Source organism: Neoarius graeffei, chromosome 13, assembly GCF_027579695.1.
Source record: "Neoarius graeffei isolate fNeoGra1 chromosome 13, fNeoGra1.pri, whole genome shotgun sequence".
In the NCBI taxonomy this organism is placed as follows: Eukaryota; Metazoa; Chordata; class Actinopteri; order Siluriformes; family Ariidae; genus Neoarius; species Neoarius graeffei.
The window spans coordinates 80,110,436-80,132,046 of NC_083581.1; the positions used below are offsets into that span (position 1 = coordinate 80,110,436).

General features: G+C 46.0%; 1 protein-coding gene across 1 annotated transcript in view; it reads left to right on the plus strand.

The window, feature by feature from the left end:
- The window catches only part of frmd4bb (FERM domain containing 4Bb), a 76,109-nt gene that overhangs the window by 31,210 nt on the left and 23,288 nt on the right, over nucleotides 1-21,611 (plus strand). Inside the window, exons 12-16 of the mRNA XM_060938607.1 lie at nucleotides 11,536-11,674; nucleotides 13,001-13,139; nucleotides 17,829-17,962; nucleotides 18,317-18,433; nucleotides 20,662-20,890. Of these exons, the coding sequence (XP_060794590.1) occupies nucleotides 11,536-11,674; nucleotides 13,001-13,139; nucleotides 17,829-17,962; nucleotides 18,317-18,433; nucleotides 20,662-20,890 (758 nt within the window). The remainder of the gene's footprint in view (nucleotides 1-11,535; nucleotides 11,675-13,000; nucleotides 13,140-17,828; nucleotides 17,963-18,316; nucleotides 18,434-20,661; nucleotides 20,891-21,611) is intronic.

The following is a 21,611-nucleotide window of genomic DNA, read 5'->3' on the forward strand; positions in this document are numbered from 1 at the left end:
TGTTATCAGCGCTCAGTTCAGAAGCCTGCATCTCTGATGGTATGGGGTTGCATTAGTGCGTGTGGCATGGGCAGCTTACACATCTGGAAAGACACCATCAATGCTGAAAGGTATATCCAGGTTCTAGAGCAACATATGCTCCCATCCAGACGACGTCTCTTTCAGGGAAGACCTTGCATTTTCCAACATGACAATGCCAAACCACATACTGCATCAATTACAGCATCATGGCTGCGTAGAAGAAGGGTCCGGGTACTGAACTGGCCAGCCTGCAGTCCAGATCTTTCACCCATAGAAAACATTTGGCGCATCATAAAACGGAAGATACGACAAAAAAGACCTAAGACAGTTGAGCAACTAGAATCCTACATTAGACAAGAATGGGTTAACATTCCTCTCCCTAAACTTGAGCAACTTGTCTCCTCAGTCCCCAGACGTTTACAGACTGTTGTAAAGAGAAAAGGGGATGTCTCACAGTGGTAAATATGGCCTTGTCCCAACTTTTTTGAGATGTGTTGTTGTCATGAAATTTAAAATCACCTAATTTTTCTCTTTAAATGATACATTTTCTCAATTTAGACATTTGATATGTCATCTATGTTCTATTCTGAATAAAATATGGAATTTTGAAACTTCCATATCATTGCATTCCGTTTTTATTTACAATTTGTACTTTGTCCCAACTTTTTTGGAATCGGGGTTGTAGAAGTAGCCTAGCTGGTTCCAGTGGTGGTGACAGTCTGGCTAGATTACCAAATACGTGGAGACGGGCTGCCAGAATTTTGCTAGTGATAGGTGGTTGGTTGGCACGCTGATGCAGGGTGATGTTTGAGACAAAGTCTTGCCAATGGAGACCAAAAATCCTACGTATACACTTGTTGTTGAAGGCATTGAGGTGCTGTTTCTGTGTCAGGGTCCAGCACTCGGTTCCGTACAGTAGGATTGGTTGGACCAGGCTGTTGTAGAGCTTTAACTTGGTGCTGGTTGAGAGGTGTTTGTCTGACCAGATATTCTGTAGGCTGGCCATGGCTGCTGCAGCACACCCAATTTGGATCTGAATGTCCACTGTAGTCCGAGGTAATTGTGCTACCAAGATAGCAGAACCTGTCCACTACTTCCACTGTATCGCCCTTGATCACCGGGCATGCTGGGGGAGGCTCAAAGTCACTTAGGCTCTGGACCTTGGTCTTTTGCCAGCTGATTATCAGGCCGAGTGTCTGTGTTTCAGTATCCATGTTTTGGAGGGCCACCTGGAGAGTCTGCATGAGGTCAGCTAGGACAGCCATGTCATCTGTGTAGTCCAGGTCAGTGATGTTAATCTGTCCATAGGTAATGTCACATGCACTTTTGGCCACAGTTCTACCCATCACATAGTCTATGGCTGTGTTAAATATGGTTGGAGCCAGGACACAACCCTGTCTGACACCACTATTGATGTTGAAGGTGGCAGACGTCTGGCCGTTGACCCTCACGCAGGAGACAGTGTCCGAGTAGAGAAGTGACAGCAGGTCCAGAAGTTTTGCAGGAACCCCCAGGATCTTTAAGATTCTCCACAGAGCCAGCCTATCCACAGAGTCGAATGCCTGCTTCAAATCCACGTAGGCTGTGTAGAAGGGCCTTCTGAATTCCCTCCTCAGCTCTGCCAGTAGCCTGACTGTAAGCACTCGATCCACAGTGGACCGTTGTGGGGTGAAGTCACTCTGCTCCGGGCACTGCTTTTGAAGGAGGAGGGGTTGGAGTCTTGCAAGAAGGATGTGAGCCATCACCTTCCCTGGGATGCTGAGGAGAGTGATTCCCCTGTAGTTGTTACAGTTGTCCTTGGTGCCTTTCTTCCAGAAGGGAAAGATGCTTCCATGCAGCCAATCTGTTGGGATGGTTTCGGTTTGCCAGATGCAGTGGATTAGGGAGTGTAGCCACTTGGCCACAGCTGGGCCACCCTTCAGCAGCAGCTCTGGGGGGATGCCGTCAGTGCCAGTGGCACAGCTGGCCTTGAGCTTTCTCACAGCCTTCCCTACTTCTTCCAGGGTGGGGGGATCCACAGGAATGGAGTCATCCTCTGGGGCCAAGGCTGCCAGGGCTTCCAGCTCTGGGGATGGTGGTGGTGGGGGGCAGTTAAGGAGGTTCATGAAGTGCTCCTGCCATCACTCCAGCTGTTGTTCTGGAGTATCTAGGTCGGAGCCATCCTGGGCCTTAACATTAGCTGTAGGTGTAGTGGATTTCCCAGAGATGTTCCTAAGAGTTCTATAGAAGATTGCCTGGTTTCCTGTATGGGCTGCTGCTTCAGCTTCATTAGAGAGGGTGTCCAGCCAGTTTTGTTTGTCTTGTCGGAGCAGTTTGTTGCACTTGGCGTTTAGGCATCTGTACTTGTTAAAGTGGCCTCTTAATCTGGCCTGTCTTCTTGCTTCCATGACTCTGAGGGTCTCCTTGGATAGGAAAGCCTTTTTCTTTGATCTTCTATAGCCGAGCACTTTTGCAGCAGCTTCCGTGATGTTTTGCTTGAGGTTGTTCCAGGTTTTTTCAGGATCATTCTCATCACTTAGACCTGAGAGTGCTGCAAAGCGATTGTGTAGGTCAAGTTGGAAGCGAGCTGTTACTTCCTGGGACTGTAGTCTTGTTACGTCGAATTTACATTGGTGAGTCGCTGCCGTGTTCCTTTGCAGGTAGAGGCTAACAGTCATGGCAAGCAGTCTGTGGTCTGTGTTGCCAAACTGCGCTGCGGTACATACGACAGTCATAGGATGTATGCCAGTGAAGGTTGGTCAGAATGTGGTCCACTTCTTTGATTGTGTGACCATCATTACTAATCCAAGTCATGGTATGAATGTTCTTGTGAGGGAAGAAGGAGCGCTCTGTATGGAGGCGATAGCTGGAACAGAATTCCAAGAGTCATCTACCATTGTCATTGCAGGTGCCAGTACCATTGGGCCTGAGAGATCCTTCACGCCCACTTCTGTTGGAGCCAGTTATAGTATTGAAATCCCCAAGAACCCATATGATGTCATGCCTGGAGATACCAACAGTCAAGGTTGATAGCTTAGAGTAAAAGTCATCTTTGTCTTCGTCTGTAGCAACATCAGTTGGGGCGTAGCCTACTATAAGTGTGATGCAGCCATGCTGGTGTCATAAGCGGCAAGGAGTAGTCTGTTGCTCACTGGTTTCCAGAAGATGAGAGCACGGTGAGCTGAAGGGGCCAGGGCGAGTGCCACACCTTGGTGATGTAAACTGTCCTCTCTTCCTGACCATAGGAAGGTGAAGTCATTGGCTGTGCAGGTGCCTGATCCTGGCCAGCGCACCTCAGTGAGACCTGCAATTATAATGTTCAGTCTAGAACATTCATTGGCAACCAGGTGTTCTGAGCCGTCTTTCCTCATAGACAGTATATTCCATGTTGCAATCCACATCAGATTTCCTCTAGGCTTCTTTCGTAAGTCCATTCGGTCCTGGGTCAGTGATCCATTGAGGTCAGTCCTGTTTGAATTCCTTTTTTGTTGAGGTTTCGTTGCAGTGGTTTTTAACGTGGTGGGTCACTGGCCCAGGGGGTTGGGGCAGTGCAGGTGCTATTAGCCAGCAGCAGCTCCCCTGGGATCCATCCCACCATGGTTGAACTTGCCAGGAGCAGGGGGAACCTAGCAGGATGAAGCCTGATGGTTCGCCACCATGCTCCCGATGGTATCGCAACCCAGGGTCATTGCTAAAGCCGTTGCCTGGGGAATACCACTAGGAGGTAAGCACTCTGACTCAATCCCCTGGATTGCGTGATTAAGCACCTTAAATTTCTTTTGGAAGTGATTAAAAGTAAATCTTGGATGCTGATGAAATGAAATAAAGATGGTTCTTGGTTTTAAGATCAAACTCTAGTGTAAAGTGGATGCTGATGGACTCAGAAGGCATCCTGGATGTTTTTGACCTATCGCACTGCCAGACTGATGGGCAGGTCGAATTTCAGGTGGCTGAGACGTCCCAGAATCCTTAGCGCCCCCTCGAAGCTGGTCTGCGCTGTGTAGCTCCAGGGCTGGTAGTGAGCGTGGATTAGAGTCCACATACTTGAAATTATAAGATTCGTACAATTGGTTAGTGTCATTGTGATTGACAAGGGAGAAAGAGTACAAGATCCCTCCCACCCAGACAGAACCATTTACTCTCTTCTTGACTCTTGGCCATGAATGATTCTGGCATCTTCAGGATTCAAACTTGTGATCTCCAGTTAATAGCGCGACTAGTTTTTGACTCATATTCAGAAAGTCCTCATTATAATCAACACAATCCTGTAGTTTTCTCAACACGCCATTCAATATGATGAAGCTAACACACAGGAGATCTGATTTATTCTGTATTACATATACAAGACACTTCTTCAATGGAATAACAACATTTATTCTCTCCACATTCACTGGATATGAGCAATCGCGCACTCTGATTGGCTACTCTACAACTAGGATATCAGCTCATATACCGTGAGGAGAGAAAAACAAAATGGCGGAGCGTGTTGCTGAACCAACCGAGGATGAAATAAAAACTCTACTCGAAAACAAAACCCCATAAAATACAAAAAAAGCAACAAATGTTAGGGTTTTGCTGGGATTCGAACCTGGTTCATTGGTGTGATAATCCAGCAAACCCTCACTAGGCCACCAGGGGGATGACTCAAATGCAGAGGCGTGAGGCAGAAGTAGAAAAAGTATCAAAAGGTTTATTTATACTATATACACTATATACAGGGCAAAACAAAAAAACAAAAACAAAGAGTATAATCCAATACTGGGAAGACAAAGGGAAAAATAAAATATCAAAAGTTCAAAGTCCAAAAAGGAAAAGGCAAAAATGCAAAAGCTCAGAAGATCACAAAAATAAAAAATATCCAAAGGTACAAAACAAAAGCCAAAAAACCAGAAAAGCAAAGTGCAAAACAAAGAACACGGTACAGAGGAAACTGGAGATAAACATAACAGCATAAAGACTCCGTGACAAGAGGACTGAACTCAGGGGTATAAATACACAAACTAATTAAGGACACAGGTGAAGATAATTAGGACTAAACAGGCAATTAACAAAAACACAAAACACAGGAACAGTGGCGGCCTCTAGAGGCCAAAATAAACATGACACGAAAAGGAAATAACAGCGGCCTCTAGAGGCCAAAACAGTCCAAGTCCTAACAGGACCCGCCCCTCTAGGAGCATCTCCTGACGTTCCCAGGGCGATCCGGATGGGCCGAATGGAAGTCCCGACACAGTTCTTTATCTAGGACATCCCGAGCAGGAACCCAGCAGCGCTCCTCAGGACCATAGCCCTCCCAGTCCACCAGATATTGCAAGCCGCCGCGGACCCGGCGGGAGTCAAGCAGGCGATGCACAGTGAACACAGTCTGCCCCTGGAAGATGCGGGGGGGTGGGGGGTTCCTAGGGGCAGGGGCATACGTAGACGTCAGTACAGGCCGCAACAGGGAAACATGGAAAGTGGGGTTGATCCTCAGAGTCCGGGGCAACTGGAGCCGGTAGGAGACAGGGTTCACCCTGCGCACCACCTTGAAGGGGCCAATGTAGCGAGGAGCAAGCTTGCGGTTCTCCACCCGCAGCGGAAGGTCCTTAGTGGACAGCCAAACCCGCTGCCCAGGGCGGAAAGTGTGTGCAGGTCTTCTATGGCGGTTGGCCTGAGTCTGGTTGGTTCTGGAGGTCTGTATGAGGGTCTTCCTGACCTTGCTCCAGGTCTTGCGACACCGTCTCACATATTGGTTGACCGAGGGCACCCCCGCGTCCTCCTCCTGGTCCGGGAACAGAGGTGGCTGGAACCCGAATTGGCACTGGAATGGCGACAGCTTGGTGGCCGATGACTGCAGGGTGTTGTGGGCGTACTCTGCCCATGGCAGCCAGGTGCTCCACGATGTCGGGTTATCCATAGCCAGGCCTCGCAGGGTGGTTTCCAGGTCCTGGTTGAGCCTCTCCGTCTGACCATTGGACTGTGGGTGAAACCCAGAGGAGAGGCTGGCAGTGGCTCCGATGACCTTGCAGAACCCGTGCCACACTCGGGAGGAGAACTGGGGCCCTCGGTCTGAGACGATGTCCTGTGGAAGACCAAAGACTCGGAAGACATGATTAAACAAAAGTTTCGCTGTTTCAAGAGCAGAGGGGAGTTTGCACAGTGGTATGAAGCGGCAGGCCTTGGAGAATCTGTCAACAATGACCAAAATGACCGTGTTACCTTGTGACTCAGGGAGACCCGTGATGAAGTCGACTGCCACGTGGGACCAGGGACGCCGGGGAATGGTCAGAGGATGCAGGAGACCCTGGGGACGCTGTCGTGGGTTCTTGGTTCTGGTGCAAACCTCACAGGACAGGACAAATGACCTTACTTCCTGCTCCATGTTAGGCCACCAGAAGCGTCTTTTCAGGAAGTCCAGGGTCCTCCGAGCTCCCGGGTGGGCGGTGAGAGGGGAAGAGTGACCCCACTGGAGAACCTTGGCCCGGGCTTGATGTGGGACGTACAAGAGGCCCGGTGGCCCCGTCCCAGGACCGGGGTCCTGGCGTTGGGCTCATCGGACAGCCTCCTCAATACCCCAGCGGACAGGGGCCACAATCCGGGACACAGGGATAATAGGCCCGACTTCATTCTCCCTGTTAGTGGCAGAGAACAGCCTGGACAGTGCGTCAGGTTTGGTGTTCTTGGAGCCGGGGCGGTACGAGAGGGTGAAGTCAAACCGACTGAAAAACAGGGCCCACCTAGCCTGTCGAGGATTAAGTCTCTTGGCTTGCTGGAGGTACTCCAGGTTCTTGTGGTCAGTCCAAACCAGGAATGGATGTTGCGCTCCCTCCAGCCAGTGCCTCCACTCCTCAAGGGCCAGTTTGACCGCTAGCAGTTCTCGATCCCCCACATCGTACCGGGACTCCACAGGACTCAGGCGGTGGGAGAAGTAAGCGCAGGGGTGCAGCTTTCCTTCCGAACGTTGAGAGAGCACCGCGCCGACACCACTGTCCGAGGCGTCCACCTCCACGATGAATGGTTGGGAGGTGTCCGGGAGGACCAGAATGGGTGCCGTGCAGAAGCGGTCCTTGAGGTCTCTGAACGCCTTTTCCGCCTGAGGAGACCAGACATAAGATCCACCTGTCCCTTTGGTGAGGTCTGACATGGGTGCTGCCACAGAACTGAAGTTCCTGATGAACTTGCGGTAGAAGTTAGCGAATCCTAAGAACCGCTGAACCTCCTTAACGGACTTGGGAGTAGGCCAATCCCGGACGGCCAGGGTCTTGGCAGGGTCCATTTGGAGTTGGCCTGTCCGTACAATAAATCCCAGAAAGGAGACCTCGGGAACATGAAATTCGCATTTCTGGGCCTTGGCGAACAGATTGTTCTGTAGCAGCCTCTGGAGAACCTGGCAGACATGGTGGCGGTGCTCCTGCATGGTCTTGGAGAAGATAAGGATGTCGTCGAGGTAGACAAAAACGTACAGGTTAATCATGTCCCTTAAGACGTCGTTGATTAGGGCCTGAAAAACAGCTGGTGCGTTGGCGAGTCCGAAGGGCATCACCTGGCATTCGTAGTGCCCAGACGGGGTGTTAAAGGCAGTCTTCCACTCGTCTCCCTGTCGGATACGGATGAGGTGGTATGCGTTCCGTAGGTCCAACTTGGTGAAGACGGTGGCGTCTTGGAGCAGGTCGAAAGCAGTGGACATCAGCGGAAGGGGATATCGGTTGCGCACAGTGATCTTGTTCAGGCCCCTGTAGTCAATACATGGTCGGAGCCCCCCATCCTTCTTGCCGACAAAGAAGAAGCCGGCACCAGCAGGTGAGGTGGAGGGTCGAATGAACCCAGAGACCAGGGCGTCTTTGAGGTATTCCTCCATGGCCTTGCGTTCTGGCTGAGAGAGGGAAAACAGTCTGCCACGAGGAGGGGTAGTCCCAGGGAGCAAGTCGATGGCACAGTCGTAGGCCCGGTGCGGAGGAAGAACGGCGGCCCTGCTCTTGCTGAATACCTCCTTGAGATCCCAGTACTCTGTGGGAACTTGAGATAACTCGGTGAGATCAGGGGGCTCGGCAGGAGACACAGGAGAGCTAGAGAGCAGACAAGAGGCATGGCATGCAGGGCCCCATTCCACAACCTGGCTTGTTACCCAGTCTATGCGAGGGTTGTGGCGAGTAAGCCAAGGAAGGCCTAGAATAACTGGGAACTCAGGTGAAGGAATCAGGTGCAGGGATATTTCTTCCTTGTGACCTTGAGACTGGAGGAAGACTGGAGAAATAACTTGGGTGACTCTTCCATCACCTAACGCTTGGCCATCGAGGGCAGATACAGACAGTGGGACTTCAAGAGGTGCAGTCGGAACATTGATAGTTTGGGCGAAGTGAATATCCATAAAGTTCCCAGCCGCCCCTGAGTCTAACAAAGCTTGACAAGAGTGGACAGACTCACCCCAGGAGATGGAGACCGGGATGTAGATTCCTTGGCCAGGGAGTCCGGGAGAGAGGGTAGGCCCCGTCACAACCCTCCCTCGGCTGGACGGGGCGGTCCTTTTCCCAAGAGTTCGGGACATGATGCTCGGAAGTGACCAGGCTTGCCACAGTAGATGCAGCACCTGTCCCTCCTTCTGCGCTCCCTCTCAGATGCGGAGAGGTGAGTACGACCCACTTGCATGGGTTCTGGACAGTCACTGAAGGAGGTAGACGGTCTCCAGGTAGAGGTAGGGAGGCTGGGGGGGCTCAAGGCTTGGTGGCATTCTCTCATCCTGTTGTCCAGATGAATAGCATGTGAGATGAGGTTTTCAAGGTCACTTGGGCATCCAATAGAGGCCAGACCATCCTTGATGGGGTCAGACAGACCATGGTGGAAGGCTGACACCAGGGCAGTCTCGTTCCATCCACTTACTGCTGTGAGCGTTCGGAACGAGATGGCGTAATCTGCGACGCTTCCTCCTTGCCGGATGGACATGAGCTTTCGGGCTGCGTTGGTACTGATGTCCGCCTGATCGAAGACCCGAAGCATCTCTTCAGAGAACAGCTGGAAATCAAGGCACTCGGGTCCCTGTCTTTGCCAGATAGCAGTAGCCCAGGCTCGCGCCTTACCAGCTAATAAGGTGATCACAAAGGCAATCTTGCGGCGATCCGTAGTGTAGGTGGTAGGCTGAAGCTCAAAGGTGAGTTGACACTGGGTAAGGAACTCTCGGCACTCACTGTGCTTGCCGTCGTACCTCTGTGGTGCAGGAAGGCTGGGTTCGCAAGGTGAAGAAGGCAGCATGGCAGGAGGCACAGGAGCAGGAGCGGGAGCTGGATCAGGAGATGCAGGCAGAGATGTCAGCTGTGCCAGGGTTTTCCCGATTTGCTGAAGCAGTTCCTCGTGGCGAGCAAGGGCCTCACGTTGGCTGGTGAGCGTACATCCATGAGCGTCCATGGTTGCTCCGAAGCGTGTCAAAGCTGCCGTAATTCCCTGAAGGTTGGCCGGGTAGACAGTTGAAGCAGCCTCTGCTGAGTCGGTCATGACGGAGTCTTTCTGTTAGGGTTTTGCTGGGATTCGAACCTGGTTCGTTGGTGTGATAATCCAGCAAACCCTCACTAGGCCACCAGGGGGATGACTCAAATGCAGAGGCGTGAGGCGGAAGTAGAAAAAGTATCAAAAGGTTTATTTATACTATATACACTATATACAGGGCAAAACAAAAAAACAAAAACAAAGAGTATAATCCAATACTGGGAAGACAAAGGGAAAAATAAAATATAAAAAGTTCAAAGTCCAAAAAGGAAAAGGCAAAAATGCAAAAGCTCAGAAGATCACAAAAATAAAAAATATCCAAAGGTACAAAACAAAAGCCAAAAAACCAGAAAAGCAAAGTGCAAAACAAAGAACACGGTACAGAGGAAACTGGAGATAAACATAACAGCATAAAGACTCCGTGACAAGAGGACTGAACTCAGGGGTATAAATACACAAACTAATTAAGGACACAGGTGAAGATAATTAGGACTAAACAGGCAATTAACAAAAACACAAAACACAGGAACAGTGGCGGCCTCTAGAGGCCAAAATAAACATGACACGAAAAGGAAATAACAGCGGCCTCTAGAGGCCAAAACAGTCCAAGTCCTAACGACAAAATATGGAATGAAAGTATTTGATGGTAAGAACGTCTCTTTTTATTTTTCAAGAATTATTATTATCGCATTTTTCACAAATTGCTCCCGTCATTTCACCAGTTTTTATTGCACGGTTGTCAAGACAACATGATGTCACACGTCAGAGACGTAAAACTTCTGCACTAGCGAGCGACTGTGACAATTTGTAAACAAGCATGGCCGCCAGGTTTGTTTCATTAAATACAGAAGATTTTGAGGGAATTTGAAAGAGAAAGACGCGTTGAACACCCGAAAGGAATGTGTATGTATAATAATAATAATAATAATAATGCTGGCTTTTTTTCATGGTCTATCAGATATATTCCATTCAGCTACTCGTCTTCGACTCGTTCAGTATCATGCTCGCTAAATGGAATATATCTGATAGACCACGAAAAAAAGCCAGACAATATTATTTAAATCACTCTAGCTGTGATATACACAGTAAGCAAATGCATGTTTAACTTCAGGTTCAAACCCAGCTTTGATGAACACAGTATTAACGAACTAAAATGGAGATGCGGTGCACTACAGGATGCTGAACTCTATGTAGTGCACATATACAGTACAGTAGTATGTAGACAGTAGGAAGCAATGTTGGATGTGGACGTGACCTAGTATCTGGTCTGATGATCACTGTTGCCATAGAAACAGCCATAAAGAAGTCCTGAAGCTCAGAAAAATAACTTTGTGTCTGATTATTTCTGATGTTTTTATCAGACAGACAGATTTCAAACTTATCTTTAAAATGTCTTCTTGACTATCTGCTTGAGGTCAGTATATACTCCCTGTTCAAGTAGATGTTGTATTTTGGTGTTATAAGAATGGAAATAAAGGCCTTGGGTTGTTCTTCGGGAGCTGATTGAATGAGCTTGTCCATAACGACTTGATATGTTTATATTAAGAATCAAAATGTGGACACTGCATGACTTTCAAAACCAGAGAAACAGCCATTTCTTGCACAAACTCTATATTTATGTTTTGTGATTGTTCATCTTGTGGAGGGTTCATTACTAAAATGAAGAGGACGATACATTAGTTTGTTGGTGGATAGAATCCAGACACGTTTAAAGGGTGGGATTGATGTGTATGTGAACGCACTGAGTGCAGACTGAGTCATCTGGATTTTTTATGGTTTTCCAGGAAATGACAAATCGGACAAACTGTTTTTTTCAACTGGATTTGTAATTACTAAGATCATTGATTTTTTTTTATTTCTCTGCAGTAAAAGGGGAAAAATCTAGAAAACCCATTCAGTATAAACTCGCTGCACATGGAAGTCTAAAGGGAACTGCTGAAAGACTGAAGCTTTGCCACAAAAACTTTTTCAGGTTGTGGCTAAACAGTGTGTTTAACAAAACATTGGATTGAAACTACGTGAATGAATGATATGTGTGTGTGTGTGTGTGTGTGTGTGTGTGTGTGTGTGTGTTCACAGGCGAGCAGTGACTAAGCGTACGTTCGGACAGACGGGTTTAGTGATCTATACATGGTATGCTAATCACTCTTTGATCAAAACCATCTGGGTGATGGCCATCAGTCAGCATCAGTTCTACCTCGATCGAAAACAGAGCAAGGTCAGTTTTACACACACACACACACACACACACACACACACACACACACACACACACACACACACACACACAGCAGGACGAAATCAGCTGGCAGTGCTACTGGATCGTCCATCCTGATTCTGTCCTGATTTTCCGAGCACACTCTGTCTTTCTGTAATTTTCTTTAAAAGTAGTTACAATTTGAAGGACATCTAATTTATTTAACATTTTCTTTTCACAGCAAGAAGGTTCTGGGTTCTAACCAGAGTCGTTCTGTATGGAGTTTGCATGTTCTCCTTGTGCCTGTGTGGGTTTCCTCTGGGTGCTCAGGTTTCCTCCCAAAGTCCAAAACATGCAGAATAGATCAACTGCCTACCCTAAGCCCATGTTTACATTAGACCGTATCAGCGGATCATCAGATTAACGTTTTTAAAACGATTCGCATGCACACAGCAACGCCAATACACGGATACGCTCGGCTCCGCAGGCATCCTGCGCTCCAAATCACTCCGCCTTGAACAGCGAGTGCCCTCTGGAGGGTGCGCACTCCGGCCCTGCGCAGCTCACAGAGCGCACGAGCAGTGATTCGGGACTGAGCCGCTGTGTGTGTGATCTCAGTGCATGTCGGGCATGCGCGTCACTTACCACTTGCAAGTGGAAGGATGGCAAGCCTAAAGACAATCATAACTACACAATGGGCAGTATTTGCATCAGTATTTGCATCAGTATTTTCATACTTTTATACTCTTTAATGGAAGGTGATACAAGGCGGAAGTCTGCGCCGTTTTTCAGCAGTCGCGTCACATGACCAACGCCAGCGAATCAGGAAGGTGGATGTCACAGTGACGTTGTCCAATGAGACGCCAGCTAGAGCTCAGCACAGCGTATCCGCGTATTCTCAATGTTTACACAGCACCGGAGCTGACACGATCTGGATTGAATACGTGGACGCTGGCGGATTCCCGTTTCCCGGCGTTTCCAGGCGGTTTAATGTAAACGGACAGTGCATCCGCGAAGAAAACGAGACAGATACGGTCTAATGTAAACTTGGCCTAAATTACCCCGAGGTGTGAATGTGTGTGTGTGCGAGTGTGTGTGTGTGTGTGTGTGTGTGAGTGTGAGTGTGTGAGTGCGAGTGTGTGAGTGCGTGTGTGTGTGTGTGTGAATGTGTGTGTGTGTGAGTGTGTGAGAGAGTGTGTGTGTGTGTGTGTGAATGGCTGTTTGTTTGTGTGTTTACCCTGCGATAGACCGGCGAGCTGCCCAGAGTGAACCCCGCCTCTCACACACAGTCAGCTGGGATTGGGATTTGACTGTAAAGTGATATTTTCTCCTCGTCTCTGTCTGCAGGCTAAAATGACCGCAGCTAGAAGTTTAGGAGACATCGCTGTGGATCTGACGGAAAACGGAGCCACAAAAACCACTAAAATTAGTGTCGGGACCAAAAATCAGCTCATCATGGCCAGTAACGGGAGCCTCGTCTCAACTGGTGGGTTTCATTTCTGCTCCATTCAACATAATATAGTACAGTATATTTAATAAATAACAGAATTAATATTATAATTTATATTTTGTCATCCTTTTTGTGAGTACGCTAATTATCTTGTCTGTCCATGAGGCCGATGATCTGTTGCCGTGGCGTCCGTCATCCACGATTCAGTTAAATCGTATCTCCTCCGTCAGTTCTCCACGGATTTCCGTTCTGATTGTTTTATTTGAAAGAACTCGACCTTCTGCACAACACCTGGTCGTTGTATTGTCAATTTATTCCTAACAAATTAGTCATTAGTTCAACTTAACACATTTCCTTCTGAATAGAATTGTATCTCCTCTCAGTTATCATGTGAATTCAGTTCTGATGGATGTTTTGGGTCGATCTTCCCTTAAATGTGGTCCTTTGTTGATGTTCCTGTTGTAAGCAGTTTGTTGTGGAGGTCGGTCCTCTCTCTCTCACATCGTCACAGTTCGGTTCTGTTTGATGTTTTGGTCGTCGTGGTGGTTTTGATGGCAGGACAGATGAGATGCTACACCCTTGACGTTCTGTGTTAATAATCGAATGTTAAAATATTAATTATACAGTTACATACTAGTGTTTTGTAATATATTATTACAAAATGATTATATTATACCATTATTTTTAAAAATGCATAATTATTTTTTATTAATATTTAATTTATATTTCTACTTAAACATACTTAAGTTCCTGTGCTTCCAAAATATTTTGTGTATCTGCACTACTGTGCAAAAGTCTTAGCCCCCTATTTTTTTTCATACAAACTTTGTTACAGATTTCTATTTTGTGATTTCTACATTACTGAGTCGGTACAAAAACATTTTAGAGTCCAAATGTTTGTTTTCCAGCACAAAATTAAATGTTACAGAAAAAAAAGTTTGTATCTGAGCAGCATATTCCATAAGAGAGCACTTTCCAGATGAAAAAAGAAAGCATAATGAAGGCTGCTGGGTTTTGGTGTAAAATGAAGAAGTGAGTGTGACAGTCAAAGTGTCCAGAAGAACTGCGGCTGGTTCTGTAAGATGCTCAGGAAAACCTACAGATCATTTCCACATAAAACTGCACTCACTGGACCTCAGACGGTTTTTTTAAAGCAAAGGGAATTTCATCTCACACCAAATACTGACTCTGTTTCATTGATTATGGCTCACTGATTATGGCACTTCCGGGGCGCTTCGTAGTGTGCAACCCGAAGCAGTCTACCTGGCGTAGTTGTGTTTTATTTGTGTTTTATCTGGCGTAGCGTGTTTTTATTGTTGTGTGTAGGAGATCTTTTATGTCTGAGACTCGGCACATGGACTATGGGCTCGTTGGCACAGTTTTGTGCACTTTTTTTGTGATAACGCTATTGTTGGCGTTTATCTGTCATGAGGCAGCCAGACATTGTGGCGAATTTGGCAAGTCCGGGAGCCGCATTGTCTTCAGTCGCGAACTCCTTCTTTCTCTGAGGACCACCACTGGTGGAGGGGTACCGGCGGGAATACCGGCTGAACTGTACACCTCACACAGCCTGGATGATGTCCCCGTTCACCGGACCACCCAAAGGAAAAGAGGAAGGAGAGGAGGCATACGTCAGAGACTGAAACGCCTCAGCCTGGACAACCGCCGCCGGCTTCCTCCGCTGCCTACGGTCCTGCTTTCAAATGTGCAGTCCATCAGGAACAAGGTGGATGAGCTGGAAGCGTGGGCCAAATTTAAACCTGAAGTTCGGGAAACATGTCTGCTAGCGTTTACTGAGACATGGCGAGGACCTGGCTATAAGTGGGTTTGGCAGCCCACTTCGGCTGGACCGGTCCCAGAGATCACAGGGAAGAGCCGAGGAGGGGGAGTGCGTTTGTTTGTCAATCAGAGGTACTGTAACACCGTTGTGATCCAGGAAAGTTATGTACTCCTGATATTGAACTGTTGTCTGTCTCACTCCACCCTCACTATTTGCCTCATGAATTTCAACAACTGTTTTTCACGCTTGTTTACATTCATCCACGTGCCAACGCAGCCACAGCGGCACAGCTGATCGCGGATGTCACACATAGACTTGACTCCATTTGTCCTGATGCTCCAAAGTTTATCCTTGGTGATTTTAATCACTGCACTTTGACCAAGACACTGAAAACTTATGAACAATATGTGTCTTGTGCCACCACTATAAGAAACTCCACGATTGATCTATGCTATGGTACTGTAAGCAGTGCTTATAAATCCTTGCCCGTGCCTTCTCTTGGGGCTTCCTACCACAACCGTGTGTTTTTAATGCCTGTGTATAAGCCTGCCCTCAGACGTCTTGAACATGGAGAGAAAGAAGTTAAAATCTGGACGGAAGACAGTGTTTCATCTCTCCAGGCCTGTTCTGACTGTACCGACTGGGACTGTTTTTGATGGCAGTGAGAATATTGATGAACTCTGTGATACTGTTTCCTCCTACATTTCCTTCTGTGTGAACTCTGTTATCCCATCAAAAAAAGGTTGATGTTTATCCCAGCAACAAACCATGGGTAACTAAGGAGCTCAAAACTGCTATCAACAAGAAGAAAAGGACCTTCACAGGTGATCATCTGGAGAAAAAGGCCGTCTCCAGGGAAGTGAGGAGGGAAATAGCAAAGGCTAAAGTAAACTATAAGAACAAAATTGAAATGCAATTAGGAGGTGGTAATATCAGAGTAGCTTGGCAAGGACTCAAATCAATAGCCTGTTTTTACAAGCAGGAAGATGAGGCCAAGCAACATATCACCATTAAAGGAGTGTTGGATGCTGAGTTACCAAATGCTTTCAATTGTTTTTTTTTCCCGTTTCGAAAGTTGTGATTTTACTCAGAATGTCTCTGCATTGAAGAATTCTCTTGTACCCCGGACTGATTTTGTGATACGCAAAGATCAGGTTACAGCTTTGTTGAAGAAAACCAACATAAGGGAGGCTGCTGGTCCTGATGCTGCCTGTGGGCGCACACTGAGGTACTGTGCTAACCAGCTCAGTGGAGTTTTCTCTACACTCCTTCAGATGCGTGCCAATCATTGTCAGCTTCCTTCCATCTGGAAAAGTTCAACAATAATTCCAATCCCCAAAACAAAAAATCCTGGGCAACTAACTGAGTTTAGGCCTGTTGCTCTTACATCACTTACTATGAAAATCTTTGAGAAAATCATGAAAGATGAGATTGTCTGTCTCTTTAGTGTGTGATAAATTAGACCCCTTACAGTTTGCATATCGAGCTGGAAAGGGGGTAGCGGACGCTAAACTCCTCATTCTTGACAAAATCTACAAGCACTTGGAGAAGCCAAAATCACATGCAAGACTTTTATTTGCTGATTTTTCTTCAACTTTTAACAAGATGCAACCGCATATTTTAATTCAACGACTCTCCTCTTATTTTAATTTACCTGATCAGTTCTTATTGTTGCTTTTAAACTTTTTAACTGATAGGAAGCAGCAGGTTTTAATTAACGGAGCTTTGTCAGATGTCGTGGTCTCAAACACAGGCTCCCCTCAGGGTTGCGTTTTATCTCCCCTTCTTTTCGTCCTGTATACAGACAGTTGCAGGTCTCGTAAAGACGGCAGCTACTTGGTGAAATTCTCAGACGATACAGCACTTCTGACTCTCCTCCAAGAGCCGGAGTCGGACCATGGTAGCGCCCTGCCTGGTTTTGTTAACTGGTGTGATGAAAATTTCCTGGACCTTAATGTGAAAAAAACAAAAGAGCTTGTCATTGATTTCAGAAAAAACGGTGTAAAACCTAAGGCAAGTTCAATTCATGGGAACGAGGTCGAAATTGTTGAAACTTACAAGTACCTAGGCACTGTGTCTGATTCCCAGTTGAAGTCTGATAAAAATACTGACTGTATTGTCAAACGAGGCCAGCAAAGAGTGCATTTATTAAGAAAGCTGAACTCCTTTAAGGTCTGTAACAGAATTTTGTGTATGTTTTATCAGTCCTTCATCTGCTGGTTTGGTGGTCGGTCTTTAAAAGACAAAAACAGCCTTTGCAGCATTGTAAAGGTCTGTTCTAAAATAACTGGTGTCCAGCAGAGGGATTTGAGTTTTTGTGGGAGAGGCAGGTGGTCCATAAAGCTAAAGGAATAACTTCCCAACATGGCCACATCCTGTCCTCTGAGTTCACGGTGATGCCTTCAGGCCGCCGTTTTATAGCACCCATCAGGAAGACAAATAGATACGCTAAATCTTTCATCCCATCTGCCATTAGGCTCTTAAACCTGGATAGCGGTCGTCACATTTTGTAACTTTTGTATTCATGTATGTGCAATGCATCTCTGTACGCCCACTTGTTTATCATTATTTATTTATTTTTTCTGTTACTTAACTGTGCCACTCCATACAGTTATGTCCTGGCCTGCTGTTTCTGACATATTGTACTCCTGTCTGTTGTCTGTCTGCTGCTTGTTGTCATGGTTGTTGGTGTTTTTTACGTTCAGGAACTGCTTGAACTGAATTGCCCCTTGGGGACTAATAAAGTTGTCTGAACTGAACTGAACTGATTACTGTTTATAGTATTTTTTAATGTTGAAACATTTCATTTCATTATTTTTAAGCTGTTTTTGGTCGACAGCATTTCTTTACATGTGCCTAAGACTTTTGCGCAGTAATGTACATATTTTATCAGAAATTATACTGGTGGTTATTGTGTCTTGATGATCCTGAAATTTGATGTCCAGGTTCTGCAGACTCAGAGATGAATGATGAGCAGAAAAAAGAGAAGCTGGCTGAATTAAGGGTGAAGGAGAAAGAAATCCAAGACGTCCTGAGCCAGAAAATGGCCGAGCTGAAGGAGATATGTCTGAGGGAAGCGGTAAGAATACATCATCTGTTTTTTCAATATTATATATAATCTTTTTTTATCAACTTGTAGCTGGAATTTAATTACTGGTTTAACAAGACACATTTTTTTTCCAAATATATTTACCTCTACCAACTTCGTTAGAGGAGGTTGTGCTTTTGCCTCTGTTTGTTTGTTTGTTCCCAACTAACTCAAAAAATAGGGAACAGATTTTGATGAAATTTGGTGGAAAGGTGGGCCATGGGCCAAAGAACAGTTCATTAGATTTTGATGCAGATCCAGATGTGTGGCTTGGCAGAGGTATGGACTGTACTGAGTGCCCTTTGAGTAATTCCTGTATTTTTTCCCCATTTTCACATTGTTCAGGAGCTGACTGGTAAACTCCCTAAAGAGTACCCGATGAGTGCGGGTGAGAAACCTCCTGGCATCAGGAGGAGAATCGGCACATCTTTCAAACTGGACGACCTTTTCCCATATAACGAGGTTGGTGTAAATCAGTATAAAAAGTTGCTTTGAATGAATGAACCCTTTATTATCACTAGTCACAAGTACCAGCGAAATTGACCATCAACCTGTCCTTACATACACACATACACACAAGGGGGAGTAACAGGACAGGAAGACAGGGATGAAAAGAAAAAATACAGAGTAACATGAGGAGAGGGGAGGAGAAAAAAAGCAACCCCCACACTATGCTCCTGTGAGGAGTACAGTGTGGGAACATTAAAAACACCTCAGCACATAAGCACAAAATAACACAAGTACACTTTACAACATGAAAACTCGGGACTTGAGGGGGGGAGGGGAGGAGGTAGAGGTAACCCAGCGCAAGCAAGCAGCTGTCTGCTCCTGCAGCCATGATGGCGCTGGTCACGCACTCGCTTGTCACACTGGGGGTGAAGCAGCGACCGTGAGAAGAGGGGGGAGGAATACGAGAGAGTCTAACAGTAGTGCCCTACGGGGGGAATTGTTTTCCCAGCAACGGCCTTGGCCAAGGCCAGTGCTGTCTAAGGGAGCTGAAAGCAGATAAGATTAGCCTTGTTTGGGTCAAGCAGACGCATTCCTTTACACGACTACTCTGATTGTCCATACTGGCCTCTCGAATCCATTTTCCTCTGCAAAGCCGAAAGCTTTCTCCATGATGTTATCCATGTTGGGGTTCAAGTTCTGAATAGCCACAGTCTGAGTGCCGACAGCTCTGCCCACCGCTTCAATCATGTCGGGCAGCTTTATGGGGCTTTGAACAGCTGTCACCGTTTTCTGATTTCCTCGATAAACCAGGGCAATGCCTAATCCAATCAGCAAAAGTCCTGTAATCATGGTTCCGAATAGGTAGATGTCTTCACTGTCCTCCACAGAAAGAACTGCCAGGCACACGACCCGCTGCCGCTCCCACGCATCCATTGTGTCACCGGCTGCGAACGTTCCAGCAGGACAGGCTGGTTCCCCCGAACCCAGGCTTCTCGTCGAGAAGATTGTGTCAATTTCATGAAGAGACCAGTTTATCAATTCCATGGTTTTTAGTTTGGAGAGCAGTGCGGAGAGAGTCTCTCAAAAGTATAGACACTAGACAGATGAGACAGCAGAAGCAGGAAAGATAAGGGAAGGGAGAGACAGAGAATGCGACCACCTTCTGCGAGAGCATAGAGAAGAAAGATAAAAAGTTGCTTTGTAATAAATTACTAAGTGTATTATTGCTTCCATGCCCATTTCTGCTAATCATAGAATGGTATTTGTTGCACTTTTTAATTGTAAATGTTGAAATTTGTTTCAAATCAAATTTCAAAAGTTTTTTTTTTTAAATATTGATGTTTAATTAAAAAAACTACTACTACTATAAGCCACATTATCTCTGATGATTGGGGTCCCCCCTGTGTGGTATTTTGAAAGTCTAGTCTCTCTGCGCGGTCGCAGCCCAGACATGCGACGCTGATGTTTGTCATTATGTATTGAGGGGACTTTGGTGGGATTAACAAATTTACGGTAAGACGGTGTTAACCTCAGGCTGCAGAGTAAGTAGGCTGCCCTCTTCCATACTCACGTCCTCCACTAGCAACTAATGTAGAGTGGACTCAAAGGTTAACGTATATCACTCCAACATATGCAAGTGGAGCAGTTTTTCCTGGGTTTACTCCCCTAGATCCGCCATGTTCTACAGAAATGGGGGCACCACTTGGAGGCACAATGGATGGTCTGCGTCATGTGAGAAGTTAGATGGTGTGGCTACTTGCTTGATAGTAATAGCTCGGTGGTAGATTGGCCATAGGTTATGCTTCACATGACGCTGGATGTAGGGAGACCAGTCTGGGATCCCAGGTGTTATAAGTCCAGCCAGAAAGGTACTCCTCCTCCAGTGATCTTTGCCCCTAAAAAAATTTTTACAATAAAATTTGAACTCATGTGTACGTAATTTGTGCAAAAGTGGATTCATAATACAGCTTTTCAATTCATCAGTATAGAAATGCTTGGAGCCCTGTTACCGAATCTGAATTTGATGTCATGCAACCAAATTTTGTTCTGATTCTTTTTCAAATTGAATTTACACCAAAGCATAAAAATGCAAATAAAATTCCATGTAATTTGATGTAAGTATGACTTATATACTGTATGTAGGCAACATTTTTGATCAAGACTATCAACTGATTTCAATTTTCAGGTGTTCAACAGGATGTATGATAAACTATTTCATTGTCTCTACATGTTTTGCACAGGATCCGTACCTGAGGAACCTGGAGAGTCGTTTTGCTCTGCAGCGGAAGATTGTGGAGGCGGCGAAAAAGCTGGCGTCGGAACCGGATATCGGCAAAACAGTGAAGAAGAAGCGGAGGAGGAACTGCCTGGATGCCATGCAGAAACTTCAGGAGATTGAGGACGAGATGAACCGCTACCGTGTGAAGAAGGGCAAGAGACCCACGCAGAGAGCCTCACGGATCATCGCTGGTAAAGTTTAGACGGGTGTCCAGAGGGGTCAAAGTTCAAAAGCAGCATGGGGCTTAAATCCAAAAGGTCCATTTTCAGGTGCAAGTCATTAAGAGATGATAACAATTAACACTTTATCTGTTATTTTTCAGCAAAATGCTTGTTTTGTGATGCTGCATGAATCATATCACATACATTCAAACAACTTTACTGCTGATCCAGCTCACTCTGTGAAAATCTGAACGCGAGAGCTGTGATCAGATTTTAGCACAAACTGAGAAAACAAGGTCATCAAATTTGCACCATGTTTACTACACAATGTTTTTATATTAGTTAATATTATATTGTGCACTTACTGTTATTATTAAGTTGATTATTCTGCAATAACACTTCACCAAAGTTATTTATTTCTCTTACACCACAGCAGTTTGGGAATGATTACAATTTTTATTAATTAGAATGACTAATCTTATGTTTTATCAGTTTACAGTTACATTTTCTGGAATGTCTTTTCACTTGTAGTAGCTATAAACAGTACTTTCACTGTGCTGTACTTTCTCTTAATGTGACAAAAAAATGCAACTCGTTACAGAAAAACTACAAAACAACAGCATCCTCCGTCCTCAAGACTTTTCCTATGACGGAAAACTTAAAGTTAGAGCTTTACCTATGACTGTTACAAACCACTGACACTGGAGACTCCTTCCAGAAATGCTAGCTAGCTAAAGAAAGAAAGAAAGAA